Source organism: Podarcis bocagei (genome assembly GCF_964188305.1).
Source record: "Podarcis bocagei genome assembly, chromosome: 2".
In the NCBI taxonomy this organism is placed as follows: Eukaryota; Metazoa; Chordata; class Lepidosauria; order Squamata; family Lacertidae; genus Podarcis; species Podarcis bocagei.
Window position 1 is genome coordinate 29,176,637 of NC_138126.1, and position 13,676 is coordinate 29,190,312.

Below are 13,676 nucleotides of genomic sequence, written 5' to 3' on the forward strand. Positions count from 1 at the left end.
GTTGACAACAAAACTCAGAAGAAGGCAGATATCTGCTCTAAGGTGTTCAAAACTATTTTGTGAATACATCTTTCTTTTTTGCTTATCTTTTTTTGCGAACGACTCTGGATGTTTCCATATACCTCTGGACTTGGGTGGAAGAGCACAGGGGAGAGCGAGTGCTGCTCCTTGGAAGTGCTCCAGGGAAGCACAGGAATGAGATGATGGTACAGTTGTTGTTCTTTAGTCGTTTAGTCATGTCCGACTCTTTGTGACACCATGGACCAGAGCACGCCAGGCACTCCTGTCTTCCACTGCCTCAGTTTGGTCAAACTCATGCTGGTAGCTTTGAGAACACTGTCCAACCATCTCGTCCTCTGACGTCCCCTTCTCCTTGTGCCCCCCCTCTTTCCCAACATCAGGGTCTTTTCCAAGGAGTCTTCTCTTCTCATGAGGTGGCCAAAGTATTGGAGCCTCAGCTTCAGGATCTGTCCTTCCAGTGAGCACTCAGGGCTGATTTCCTTCAGAATGGAGAGGTTTGATCTTCTTGCAGTCCATGGGACTCTCAAGAGTCTCCTCCAGCACCATAATTCAAAAGCATCAATTCTTCAGCGATCAGCCTTCTTTATGGTCCAGCTCTCACTTCCATACATCACTACTGGGAAAACCACTGTAGCCTAGTGCTCTTGTCTGCTGAAAGTGTATGATCAGACGGCTTGTTCCTCAATGGGAGGGCATGAAGAGGGATCCTGGTTTAATCAAGTAGCAGTTGATGAGGAAGAGTGCTTCCTGAAATTCTGCTGTCGCCAATCATCGTGGCGGAAAGCGCTGGGCTAAAGGGACAAATAGTCTCACCTGGTATAAACAGGTTCCTAGATCTTGGATGCTCAGGGCAGCGGGCTGAATACTTTTTCTCTCCTGCTGAAGGTTGCATTCCCTTGGGGATAATCTGTTGGGTGATGCTGAAGCCAGCGGCATGCAACAATATGCACGGCAAGCCAGGAGTTTTCCAGGAATCGGAAGATGTATTCCTTGGTTACAGGAGTTCTCAGAGTACATTTTGTTTTCTGAGTCAGCAGATATTACTGACGCATCTAAAACATTTTTTTGCCACCATGAGGCCTAGCTACATGCTTTCATTCTCTAAAAAATAAAAGTTCCCCATGAAAGCCAAATTTGCTACCTATTTCAGATTTTGCAGAGTGAATGGAATCTGGCCATGACCTATGCTGTGGAAGAAAACCGCCCCAGCTCAATGCTACTGGTGGTTCATATTGTCTCCTGCTGTTGAGTTGATTCCTAGTCGGTTAGCATCAAATCAAACCCATTATTCCATTCCAATCAATGCAAATCAAGCTCTGCCTAATGAAATGGAACGAGGGTATCAGGCGTGTGTGCAGCCACCTTTGCCCCTGTAGCCCCCAGGACCTTACTGTAAGTACAGATCCCGATGAGATGGCTGGGGTTGGAAATGACCACAGACATGCTACCCAGCTGTGAGTGCCCAACAGCAGCAGACATTGCAGTGCCTCAACTCAGCTGTTGCTTCTTCCTTTTTTAAGCTTTCACTCTTTTCATTCTAAATGTTTTAACACATTCTGTGGCTTCAAGCATACCTTCCTTTGCCCCCACCCCGTTTCAGAGAGAGACGCAATAATATCACCACTGATTAGACACTACTTTTTCTGTTTGTGTCATTAATCCCTAGTCCGTCTCATTTGAGTTAGGGCTGCATTTAGTTTAATTGGTTATGTGCATCAGTCTAAAAACTTTTAGGCTGTAACTATACATATACTTTCCTGGGAGTAGATACCATTGAACTCAGTGGGGCTTGTTTCTGAGTAGGTATGTATAGGATCGCAGCATTAATTGACTGAATGAAGTCCCTGCTTAATCAAGGACAAGATTGTGTCAGTTCATGTATGTCTATGCATGTACAGCATATGTATATATGTATATATCACTGCAAATGGCATTTTTAATCTTTAAAAAGAGGTTTTATTCCCCCCCTCCCTCTCAGTGGTATGCCACATATGAGATTCTGCTTTCTGAAATATACAGTATGCGCATATGGGAATCTTTAAAAAAAGCCTAAAGAAAGCATGCTTCTTGTTTCAGTAACACTGTTTCAAGCATATACAAATTTGTACAAGTTGAAACAACAGCATAACCAATTAAGCAACTAAAACAGTTATGATTAGTGGTCTAAATTTATTTAACTGGGTTGCAACCCTCACTTTAATGGGATTTAAAAAAATCATTATCCACCTTCCTTTCGCCATGATGTCGTCCACCCCTGCCATCTTTTCACAGTTTTCTTTTTCTGTTATTTATTTGTTTCATAAAATTTATATGCCCCTCAACTGTAAAAACAAAAAACAAAACCCCAACAACCTCAAAGCAGTTTATATAAAAATAGGTAACGTGATTTTAAAGAAGGACCTGTTCAGGTGTTACTCTTTTTGACAGGAGACAAATTGGACAGTTTATTGACTTGGGGTTTGGTGAGAATGACTCATGGGTCTTATGAGTTTAGAGGGTCTTCGCAGTAGGTGTCATGCTGTACAGTTTAGATTCTAGTTAAATGGCATTTTAACTTTGGTTAGCAGATCCTGTAGGTAAAACAACTGGACAGGGCTGTCGTCTTCATGCCCCATTTGTGGGCTTCCTGGAAGCATCTGTCTGGCCTCTATTTCATACAGGATCGTGCTCTACGTGGACCCTTGTTCTGATCCAGCTGGGCATTTCTTGTCTTCTTTGTACTATATTCACTGCAGTTCAAAATCACTTCCCATATTAAACTCAACCCTCCATCTGTGGGTACCCAAATGCTCTTTGGTGTTCACTAGTACACCTCTTTCTTTCTGCTGCCTATCCCACCCATTTTGTGCTGGCATCCACCATAAACGTGCACCTCATTTTGCTCCTTTTTTTAACCAAAGAAAGTCTGTACGATGCCTAGCATCTCCAGCTAAAATCTGTCAAAGACTCCAGACTAAAAGCTTGGAAAGTCCCTGCCAATCAGACGAAGACACAGCAGCTGCATACGTCCCTTCCCTGTTTCCTCTCCTCTAGTAATTTTTCACCACTCTGTCCCCGCTGTCAATGAAATAAAATATCTACAACACTCGGTACAGAAACCAGGAATTTGTATGTGAATTAGCTTAGTGTGCATAATTTATTCCAATCAAAGTTTGTTTTATTTTTAACCCAGAATTCTAAGCCCTCTCTGTAACAATATTTCATGATAGAGGGGAAAAATCCCTCCCATCTGTCCCTTATTAACAAACCCGGGTTATACCTGCACATGCCTTTTTCAGACCAGCTAATGATACTTCTACTTCTGTGCCAACAACAGTACAGTGGTACCTTGGTTTACGAACTTTATCCATTCTGGAAGTCCATTCTTAAACCGAAACCGTTCTTAAACTGAGGCGCGCTTTCCCTAATGAGACCTCCTGTCACTGGTGACCTTCTACAGTTTGGATTCTGTTCATAGACCAAGGTAAAGTTCGCTAACTAGAACACTACTTCCGATTTTGCAGAGTTCGTAAACCGAATAGTTCGTGAACAGGGCTGTTATTAAACTGAGGTACCACTGTACCAACTTAAAAACTTCTGTTCCATTTGCTTGGTATGTCTCAATGCAGGAGGAGTGGTTTTCAGTCATTTTCCTAGTGCTGGAATCAGTAGGCTTAACCACATCTAACAATGTAAGTTTGTGGCCCTTATCTCTCACCACCTCCTCTGACTGTCAGATAAAAATACAAAATAAAAATAAATCATAGCCCAGACTCTACCTGTAACAATGTTATATGATGAAAACGAAAGGTAGTTCCATTTTTCAAGAAAACCAAATTAGCTCAATTGAAACCAAATTGTAGTGTTGACCCACCATAATTCCCCCCTGATCCCTTGGAACCCTATTCTTTTTGATGCAAGTAGGGAGCATAGGATTTTGAAGATCTCCTTTGTAGGTGGAGCAGACTATCTGAGCCCAGAGGCCTCCTCAGTTCTAGAAACTGCTGGTTCTCTGATAGGTGAAGAGGGCAAAGTACCTAAAAGAGCACCTCCTCCAGTATCGACCATATTGGGCCCTACAATTGGCAGGGGAGACTCTGTTGGTGTTGTCGATGCTGGGTGTTGCCCAGTTGGCACTGACCTGTGACAGGGCCTTCTTGGGAGTGGCCCTCCTTTTGCAGAACATCCTCCCTGGTGTGGTGCACCTGTCTCCATCATTATTAGCATTCAGTAGGAATTTGAAAACATTCCTGTTTGCCTAGGCTTCTGATGGCTGAAAGATATATACCTATACCTAGCAACCTTGAAGATACCAGCTGTGAGGTTAAGCGACTGTTTTCACATGTTCTTCATGTTTTAAACATGTTTTGTTTCATGCTAACTGTTGTTTTACTACTTTTTTGTTTGCTGCACCGGACTTCCTTTGGGAGGAAGGGTTAGCAAACAAGTAAACATCTTGAAATAATCAAATACCTGCATTGTTTCTTTGTTAACTTAGCAAGGCTCACTATGACGAAAACTGAAAGTTGCTGCATTCTATTCATCTTGCTGTATGTTCCTATCCAGGTTTACTTGAAAGTAAGAAAGGCTTCCTTTCAGGGAAGGGTGCTTCTACAATTCTGGCTTTTGTAAGTCAGGAAACAAGTCCCTTCAACTTAAAAAAAACAACCCAAACCCATCCACGTGAAAAGAAAATTCCTTTATTCTAGGGCTCTTACATTTGGTTGTGGTTTTTTATGTTAGCTCATCTTTTGCTTTCTCTTCCTAAGGCAGACATAAAAAGACTCCAGTGTTTATTCTTAGGACATCTGAATAATTATTTATTGAGAAGCCACAGTCCTCACACTGTTACAACTGTTGGCTTGTATAAGGCAAAAAAGCAAGATGGATCCACTATTTTACACAGAAAATAAAAGCTTCTGGAAGGGAAAGGGGGAACCCAAGGACATGCAAGTTACTGGTCCAAATGCAATGTACATGACAAGATATAAAAACCATTGTGAAAACAAAAGGAGATTTAAATTATGGTTACAATCTACCAAAAGAAATCTTCGTATATCGTCATTATTATTATTATTATCATTATTAGTTATTATTATTATCCTCGTTATTATAAACACATCTGTATAGTCTAAGATTGTAATTAAAGTTGTCCTTTTTACAAACACAGTTATCGGAACTCTGAACAAAAGTGTAACATTTAGAGGGGGGGAAAGACGCGGACATAAAACAACTGCTCTGAATCAAGGTGATGTGGACAAGGTGATGAAGGTCAACCCGTTGTGGCAATATGGATGACTATTATATTCCATTGGTATGTCACTTCTACAAAGTTAGCTGTATATATTTGGAGGGAAAGTGCTTGGGTCTATTAAACGGGAATAATTCCAACCTCCAGTTTATGCATTTCCTAACCCCCCCCCACCGCCCCCAAATGTACAAAAGAGGTGTCATTTGTAGTAGCCTCACTCTGTTTCGAAGCAATCGGCATCCACAGGAGAGAAACAAAGATATGAAAGTACTTGTTTCACTTGTCTTCACAACAATTTACCGTCAATGTATATATAGTACATTAATGAAGCATCATTTATACTTTAGTTATAACAGGGACACACCTAGCATGTTTTCTATGCAGTTTTTTTCCATTAACAGTTTTAAACAACGGTGTTCCATATTGCTTATGAACATATAGATATGAAATCAGGAAACTCAATGGATCGAAACAGAGGTGCTAAATCTTAAGTACCACACAGCTAAAATGGCAATTGTATTGGTAGACTTTCCATGGGCATTTAGAGCAGACAGAAAATTTCCTAATGTGGCTAAACTGAATAACAGACTAGATTACATGCACTGGTTTCCAGGCTACATCCAAGTTGGGGGGCTTCTAGATCTGGAGAGTTAATCGTCCTCTTCATCTTCTTCATCACTGTCTTTCATGGTGATTCCCTGAAGCCCTCCGCCTTCGCTTACTGAGGCTGTGGCTTCTTCTACAGTCAGACGGTTTCGCACGGTGTCATAGGTTTTGCTATTCAAGGTGGAATCCAGGACTCCTTGCAATCGGAAATCTCTGTATGTTTTCTAGGGAGGGGAGGGGTCACATTGTGGAGAAGAGGAGTAGAGAAAATAAATCACAAACAGGACAAAGTAGGGTTCGTATCATCAAATCTGTTCCAAGTCAGTTCTCTCTCTCCCACCCCCCGCTTTTAGAGAATGTTTATACCTGTGGTATTCTTTGGCCATAATTCTCAACCCACTTACCCCGAAGGTGGGCTGCTGAAGCAAATGGTAAACACTGCGAGGCTTATACTAGCATTGGCCTTCTGAATATCAGCCGGCACTGACCCAAGAGGCCAAGTTTGGTTCTTTATAACTCAGCGGATGTCCAAGTTGGTACTGCCAACACCACACACAGATTGATTACTATTACAACACATTCAACCCAGTAATAAGACAGTAATAGTACAGGATATCCCTATCCAACTGTGGGCATCCTAGTCTGGTAGTCTATTACAGTTGGTTCGACTCTCAACTGAGGAGAGTGGTGCTGTGCTCAGGTCCTGCTTGTGTGTATATATGTGTGTGTGTGTGTGTGTGTGTGTGTGTGTGTGTGTATGTATGTATATATATAGGCATATGGTTGGCCACTGTTAGAACTGGATCTGGATGAAAAAGGCCTTTTGCCGGACCCAGGAGGACTCTCCTTAAATTCTTAGTGTTAATTATCTGATGTGCGTGTGTGGGGAATAAATCCAGTCTTTTGCTGCTCCCCACCCACAGTATGGCACTATTGCTGACAATCTGATCAGTGCTACGTGCTCAAACCCTCAGCTGCTGCACTGGGCCAGAAATGACTTGTCCACTGCCCATTTGTGCATAGAGTTCATCATCCCGTTGTTCTCAGCAGAATCAGGATGTGGCTCATTTTTATTGATAAAGCCAAGTGCCATTGCTTCATTGCGTTTTCTGCCGTCTCCATAACCTCTGTTAGTGACTCAACTTGCACGTTTTCGTACAGCCTTAAACATAAGTCACTAATACCAACGGGTTGCGTGATGGGGAGGAGACTCTTGTCTGTGGCCACCACCCCTTCAAACCAGCTTCCATACAACTAGAAACTTTAGCTGTTGTGCATCTGTCAGGTGAATAGGAGTTCTGGAGTGGTTTCAGCAGGGAAACCAAAAAAGTCATGCGTGTTGGGTGAATACGTCTTTGCCCCTTCTCTGATGTGAACAACACCAGGCAAATGCAGCTTGAAATGCGGCAATGAGGAAAGAACCTTGCTGCTAATGTGAACATACATCCTTAGCGGATGGAAGTCAGGCTGCTTAGCTTTTCCTATGTCTACAAAACCACCTCTCCAAATGCTCGCCCAGCCATTTGCCCCCTAGCTGTCCTTACTTCTACATTTGGAGAAGCTTGGTTGGGGAAAAGCATGCTAAAACCACCATTTATTAGGGAGAATTGGTGGGAGGAAATTAAGCATCAACTCCCCACACTATGAGACAAGAGAGGGTTGGACAACCCTGCACTTGTCCCTTGCAAGACAATTCTGCCCATGCAAGTGGAGGGTAGATTGTTTACAGAATAGATAAGTTGGAAAAACTGCACTGTCCACAAATAGTTATTATTTGTATTTGACTAGGTTTAGAGTCCCTTTGTTTTTACAGAACACAATTGCAACTTAAAAATGCAAGTATTAGTAAAATTCACATGCTATTTAACACCATGAAACAGTTTAAAGGTGTTTTGTTGGATAGCAAGCACGCCTAGAGAAAATGTTATTTTTTATTTTTATTTTTTTGAGCAACTGCATAGCTGTAACAGCACACAAGACACCTTGAGTGCTTTTCGGCGCCCCTCAAACTAACACATAATAATAATGTGCTGATACCTATCGCTTTTATTTATGAACATTAAAAGCGTTTTAGTAATTTATTCATGCCTTGATTTTCAGAGTACACAATTCTACTATTTTAGCGCTCTTCAATGAAACAGAACCACATAGAACCAAAAATGATCAAATATGTATTTACCTCCCCCTGTGATCTTATTATTTCATGTAAGCCACTGAGATTTCACACTGAAATAATTATCATGTGTCCAGTACACACACACACACACACACACACACACACACACACACACACACACGGGGTATCTTATTATCTCTTTGCAGTCCCCTTTAAAAGGCTGTAAACACCTATTGTAAGAGAAATAATTTCAAATACCTATATGCATAATTCAGATTTGTATTTACAATAGTAATTGCACAGAAACTAAAAGTGAAGTCAGTGGTAACAATTTAGCCAACAAATTTTGCAAATGTGAACATCCAAAGGGAAAAAATAATAATGGGTGTAATCAAACATATGTCTAGTTAAAAAACAACAACTGCAAATGATGGCTGATAAATCATGGCTTGTCTGTCCAACAATTAACCGTGCACCTGTGCAACCCTTCCCTGCTTTTGTGCATCCAGCCTGGTACTTTTATCCTAGTTCATTATGCTTCAGTGTTCATGACATCAAAATTAACTGTGGTTTCATATACTTCTTTGTAGGCAGTGATTAAACAGTCATTTCCCTCTTGGGCTGTCCCAGGAAACTATGGTTCAAACAAGCTAGAAGTGCCAAAGCTAGATGTGTGAGAAGAGAGGATGGGTGAGGAGGGAACATGCAGGCATATTACTCATTCTCAGCGACAAACCATTGTTTATCACCCCAATATTGCTACATTTGAACTTATGATGGTACAATGCAAATCCTGCCTTTATTCTACCCCACTAGTCTAACGTTTATCAAATTTCTTTCCTGGGAAGCAATGTGATTGTGGGATTCAGCTATGTACTTGAAATGGTTGTGAAAACCAAATGAGACCATAGTGGGAGGAGGCAATCATGGACCTATGGTTATTGGTCTTTTTTAAATGTCCCAGGCATTCTGACCATTAAGGTTTTATTGCACTCCTGAAAAGCTCCAATTCAATATTCCCCACCCCCCAAAAGGCAAGACACCAAATGTTTCTCCTTCAGGTCACCAGGTGTGGGGTTGTTAATCTGAGATTCTGCTGAACTTTGTCATGCCCATGGTGCCATTGGGCCTTGGTGGAGGGAAAGATATGACCTATCAGGCAAGGAGACAAGCTGTTAGAAATGACATTTGTGATGGATGGGGAACTGGTACTACTTGATAAAGCAAGCAGGAGGCAGAAGGCATCTCTCCAACATATAGGTCAGTTTCCCCCAACCTAGTGCCCTTCAACCCTGACCACTGGGCATGCTGGCTTGGGCTGAGGGGAGTTGGAGTCCAATATCTGGATCACACCAGGTTGGGCAATGCTGATACAGGGAAATACTGTAGGATAAATCTTTAATATCTTGAAAAAAGTGAAGTTGGAGATGTGCCCACAACATGTACTCCTGAATCTGCTTTTGCCAGTAGAATTCAGTAGCTAAGTGGAGTTGGGCCTAGATTCACCCATGGACTTTCTTGGTGGGCTTGAGGAGGTCAATACCTTTCAGCCTCAATTTTCTATCTGAGGAAATGGAACAAGGCTAGATAAGTTGAATAAGGCCGGGGCTAAAATACAGCCCTGCTTGACTCCTTTGGTGGCTGGTACAGGGCCAATTAGTTGCCCATTTACTGAGGTTCTTACATATAACTTGGAGTCTTTATATAGGCTTTTTATCAAGAATAGTAATCTTTTGTCAATGTTGGTAGAATTGAGTTTAGCCCAGAGTTTGACTCGTGAGATCGAGTCAAAAAACAAGGCTAGATTTATACCCTGCAACAGTGATACGACAACCACTTGAAAAATGGAACTGTTTTGGTTGAGGGATTGCAGTGGCATATTGAAAATCAGCAAAAACCCACATAGGCGGTGATTCACCCAGACACTATCCTGCATGGCATTGTACCCATATGCTTCTTGTTTCAAGTGCTATCACACCCCTATTGTATCACATGCCTGGGGCCCCTTCTGATTTTATAATTAGTGGTGTGGGAACGGGTGCAGTACAACTCCTTCCTGCATAATTTAGCATCGTCGGATGTGTATGATCACATGACAAGCAGCCCATCTCATGCAGCCGCCTTATGCCATTGTCACACTCTCTCCAGGAACTGGAGCAATGCTGGTCTGAGAAGCCGCTGCAACAGGAATGGGGAACTTGTGGCCCTCTGTCTGTTGGTAGACTCCAACTCCCATCGGTCCCAATGACAGGAATGACAGACATTGTAGTCTAGCAACATCTGTAGGACCACGGGTCCCCTGTCCCTGTGCTATATGGGTTCCCCCAAAGTGTGGTCACACTTCTGGTGCCGCCTAGTGGCGCAGAAACGCACCACGTGACAGCCCATCTCATGCCACCAAAGATAACATCGGAAGCCACACCCGTGCAGTTAACTCAAGCTCTACAACAAGGATGAAAAACAAGACAGTACAGCAATGTTTACCTAAGGATGAGTTGGATCCGACTAAATTCTTGAACACAGAGCAGATGTGCTGCTACACGGATGGACCGAAGTTAGTCATGTCCATTCCTTTCTTTCGTGAAAGGAACCTCTTTCCTCCAAGAAACAAAACAGCCTGGAAGTAATAAAACATGCTCACCTTTACTATCCTGATAAGGGTTTTCAGTTGATAGATGTGGAGCTGAAGGTCCATGCGGTCTGTCAGCCAGGTGCAAACCATGTTCATGGTGCTGGTGTACCATTGCTGCAAAAGAAGCGAGAGCTTTCCAAGGAACATGCCAAAGAGCATATATTACGTGCCAAGTATAAAACACAGAACACAGGCAATTGGATACGATCAGGTCTGGCCTCCCCACTCTCCCTTGCCGGTTTGCCAGCACAGGCTCCTTCCTAAGAAGAGAATGAACTTTTAAGCCCACTGAGGTCCAGGAGCTCTTGTCTGGCACACTTGGATTCACTACATGATCTAGAACTTGTATTAGAATTTTTCTTCTTCTTAGAGGAATCCTCTATCCCTGCGTTGCAGCGGGTTGGATTAGACAACGCTTGGGGGCCCTTTCAACTCTACAGTTCTATGATCCTCATTTTTGTTTTGTTTTGCATTACGATTCTATATATCTTCTGTTATTCAGGAGGGGGAAACGGAAGTCTGACACTGTCATCAGACTGAATGCATATGTACTTGTCTTGGACTCCTCCCCTCCCCCCCAATTTGCAGAAGGTGGAACAGGAGTAAAGCAGACAATTCCATTGCTTTCTCATGTGTGAATCTGTCTGCAGAGCTTGACAATTTTAATTGTGTTTTAAGGGTTTCCAGGGACTCTTCTCGCCATGAGATTGTTGTGGGTGAGCTGAGAGTTTGTTTGGACCCTGGGTGAGAACCCGGAGGCTGAGAGGAAGGGTGTGTCAGAATGAAAATGAACTGATATTGATTTATACAGTGTGTGTGTGTATATATATATATGTAACTTTGTATTAATGTAACAGTTTACATGTAACTGTGTTTTTGCATGTGCAATTAAGTTGTCTGTTGTTGCTTCAGTTTTTTGTGCACTGCTTGGATATATTTTTGTATATTAAGCCGGTAAAGAAATTAAATAATCAGCCCATAAACCAACCTTCCAGGGGCCACATGGCAGTGGTGGGTAGAGCAACGAGGGCACATTTTACCTTTCTACAGTTGTGTGGTTTCTACAGACATTCACATCTATCTCTTGATTCTCCATCCAGGCAAGTAAGAGGAATTGCCAGGGTTCAAGGAGAAGTTTCAGCCTGGCAAAGACACCCAAAGAGGATGTGAAACAGGGTCCGTGAGGGGTGTCACTTGGAGACAGTCCCAAAGGCCAGAAACAGAGGCTTGGAGGCCCAGCCCCACTGCCAATGAATGCCGAAAAAGTGAGCACATAGCAGTATCCCTACCACAGGCAAGGCACGGATTGAAATATGCTTGCTTGCAGTGATACTCAGAGAGTGCTTGGACTGGGGCGAGAGTGGTTTGCAAAATCTACTTATTATGGATTTTCCTTTCTGAAGGAGTGCTGAAAAGTATCCTCGGCTGCCAAGTTCACAACAGGGTCCCTGAGGCAGCCGAGTAGGGGTGTGACAGCTTATGTTGTCAGGCAGTCCCCCACATTTCTTATTAGACTTGCACAATTCAAGAGGGTACGTTTTTCGTTCTGTAACTTACTCTAAATTACTCAGCTCTGCCTTTTCTCAGACTGTCACAAACAGAATGTTCTCATTCTCTCGGAGGCTTTTGGGCACAGGCTACCTCATAAATATTTATCGCTTCGGCTTTGCATCCCAAGGTAATGAGGATCTCTTGTTTAATACACGCTGCTTGTTCTTTTTCCACCCATGTAGCCCTGAGGCCTTTTCAGTCCCAGGGACAGCCAAAGCACCACCGTTTGCCTGTGGCTACAAATATTTCCAGGAATGAAGTGATTACCATCTTTGCTTTCCTGCTCTTCTGCATTTATTTTTTTGGGGTGTGTGTGTTTGTGCAGATTCAACTCAGATGGTTAAAGATGGTTAAGCTTTTCTCTGTCAACATTAAAAAAATATATGAAACCTTTACGGAAGTATATGCTGCCGTATCGTGAAATATCAGGGTGATGCCCAATGATATGTATACAATGAAACAAACCACCGTGAAAGGCAAATTAATAATAATGCCTGCTGAATCTCTCTCGGAATAACATGGGACCGGCAATGCTTAAATGTCAGTCAGGGGACAATTAACAGTGCTACTCCAAATGATCTAAGTTGGCTAGGATATATAAAGACTCCGGCTTAAGGTATCCTGGAACCAAGAAATAGCAATTCACCATTTATATCAGGGCGGTCCAACTTTTCATACCAAGTGGGCTGCAACAGTACTTTAACATGAAACCTGCGGGTTGCACTCTGCCTTGTTGCATGGGGGGCAAGGCCAACATTTGACACTCCCCAGCCATCACGCTGCCTTCCCAGAACTGGCTAAGCGAGGCAGTTCTGATAGGGTCCTTGAGCCCTCTCATCTCCTCCCCAAAGTTGGGAAAGCGCTAACTAGGATTTGGGAAGGAGGCAGGAAGACTATAGGATCCTCTCAGAGCCCTCATATCTCCTTCCCAAAGCCCAGCGTTTTGCTTACCTGGCTTTGGGAAGGCAACTTGAGGGCTGCGGTGTGTGTGTGTGGGGGGGCATCAAATATTGCTGAGGGCCGTGAAAAAAGGCCTTGAGGCCTGCATGTTGGACCAGCCTGGTTCGTATCATTCTGCCACCTGATTTGCCCCTCTAGGCTGAACACAACTGTCCCCTGCCAACATTAATTTTCAGAGCTCCTAAACACACTTACCTGGGAGTAATTTTTGAACAAACATGCATAGGATTGCTTTGTAACTTTCAGCTTGTCCCACCGTTTTCCCTGGGAAAGCCTGCTGTTTACTGCTGAATCGGAAGAAACGTCAATCCCTGGAAAACCTGATTGACGTTTATTCCGATTCAGCAGTAAACAGTGGGTTTTCCCGGGGAAACTAGTGGGGGAACAGAAAAAAGTTATTGGATCCGTGCCTAGAAATCACAGGACAATCAGAAATATGGACGAGCCCATTGCTACGTTAAAAATGTGCAGCTAACAGCAGAAGCCTAGGGATGTCTGATCAGGCGTCCTACTAAGCTCAATGGGACTTATTTCCAGGTATATAAGATGACAACCATATA

At 42.9% G+C, this 13,676-nt stretch overlaps 1 protein-coding gene and 1 long non-coding RNA gene across 9 annotated transcripts in view; one reads left to right on the forward strand and one right to left on the reverse strand.

The window, feature by feature from the left end:
• Nucleotides 1-4,792: 4,792 nt before the first annotated feature.
• Nucleotides 4,793-13,676, reverse strand: part of CADPS (calcium dependent secretion activator) — a 357,825-nt gene continuing 348,941 nt past the window's right edge. For all 8 annotated transcript variants that reach the window (XM_081183972.1, XM_081183969.1, XM_081183968.1 and 5 more), the window contains 2 exons: nt 10,615-10,719; nt 4,793-6,081 (listed from right to left, as the gene is read on the reverse strand). In XM_081183972.1, coding sequence (XP_081040098.1) covers nt 5,902-6,081; nt 10,615-10,719 — 285 coding nt within the window. In that variant the 3' untranslated portion in view covers nt 4,793-5,901. The remainder of the gene's footprint in view (nt 6,082-10,614; nt 10,720-13,676) is intronic.
• LOC308581715 lies at nt 6,522-10,543 on the forward strand. Its single transcript, XR_014005207.1, has 3 exons — nt 6,522-6,600; nt 6,633-9,555; nt 9,773-10,543. It is a non-coding gene; the product is annotated as an uncharacterized lncRNA (long non-coding RNA).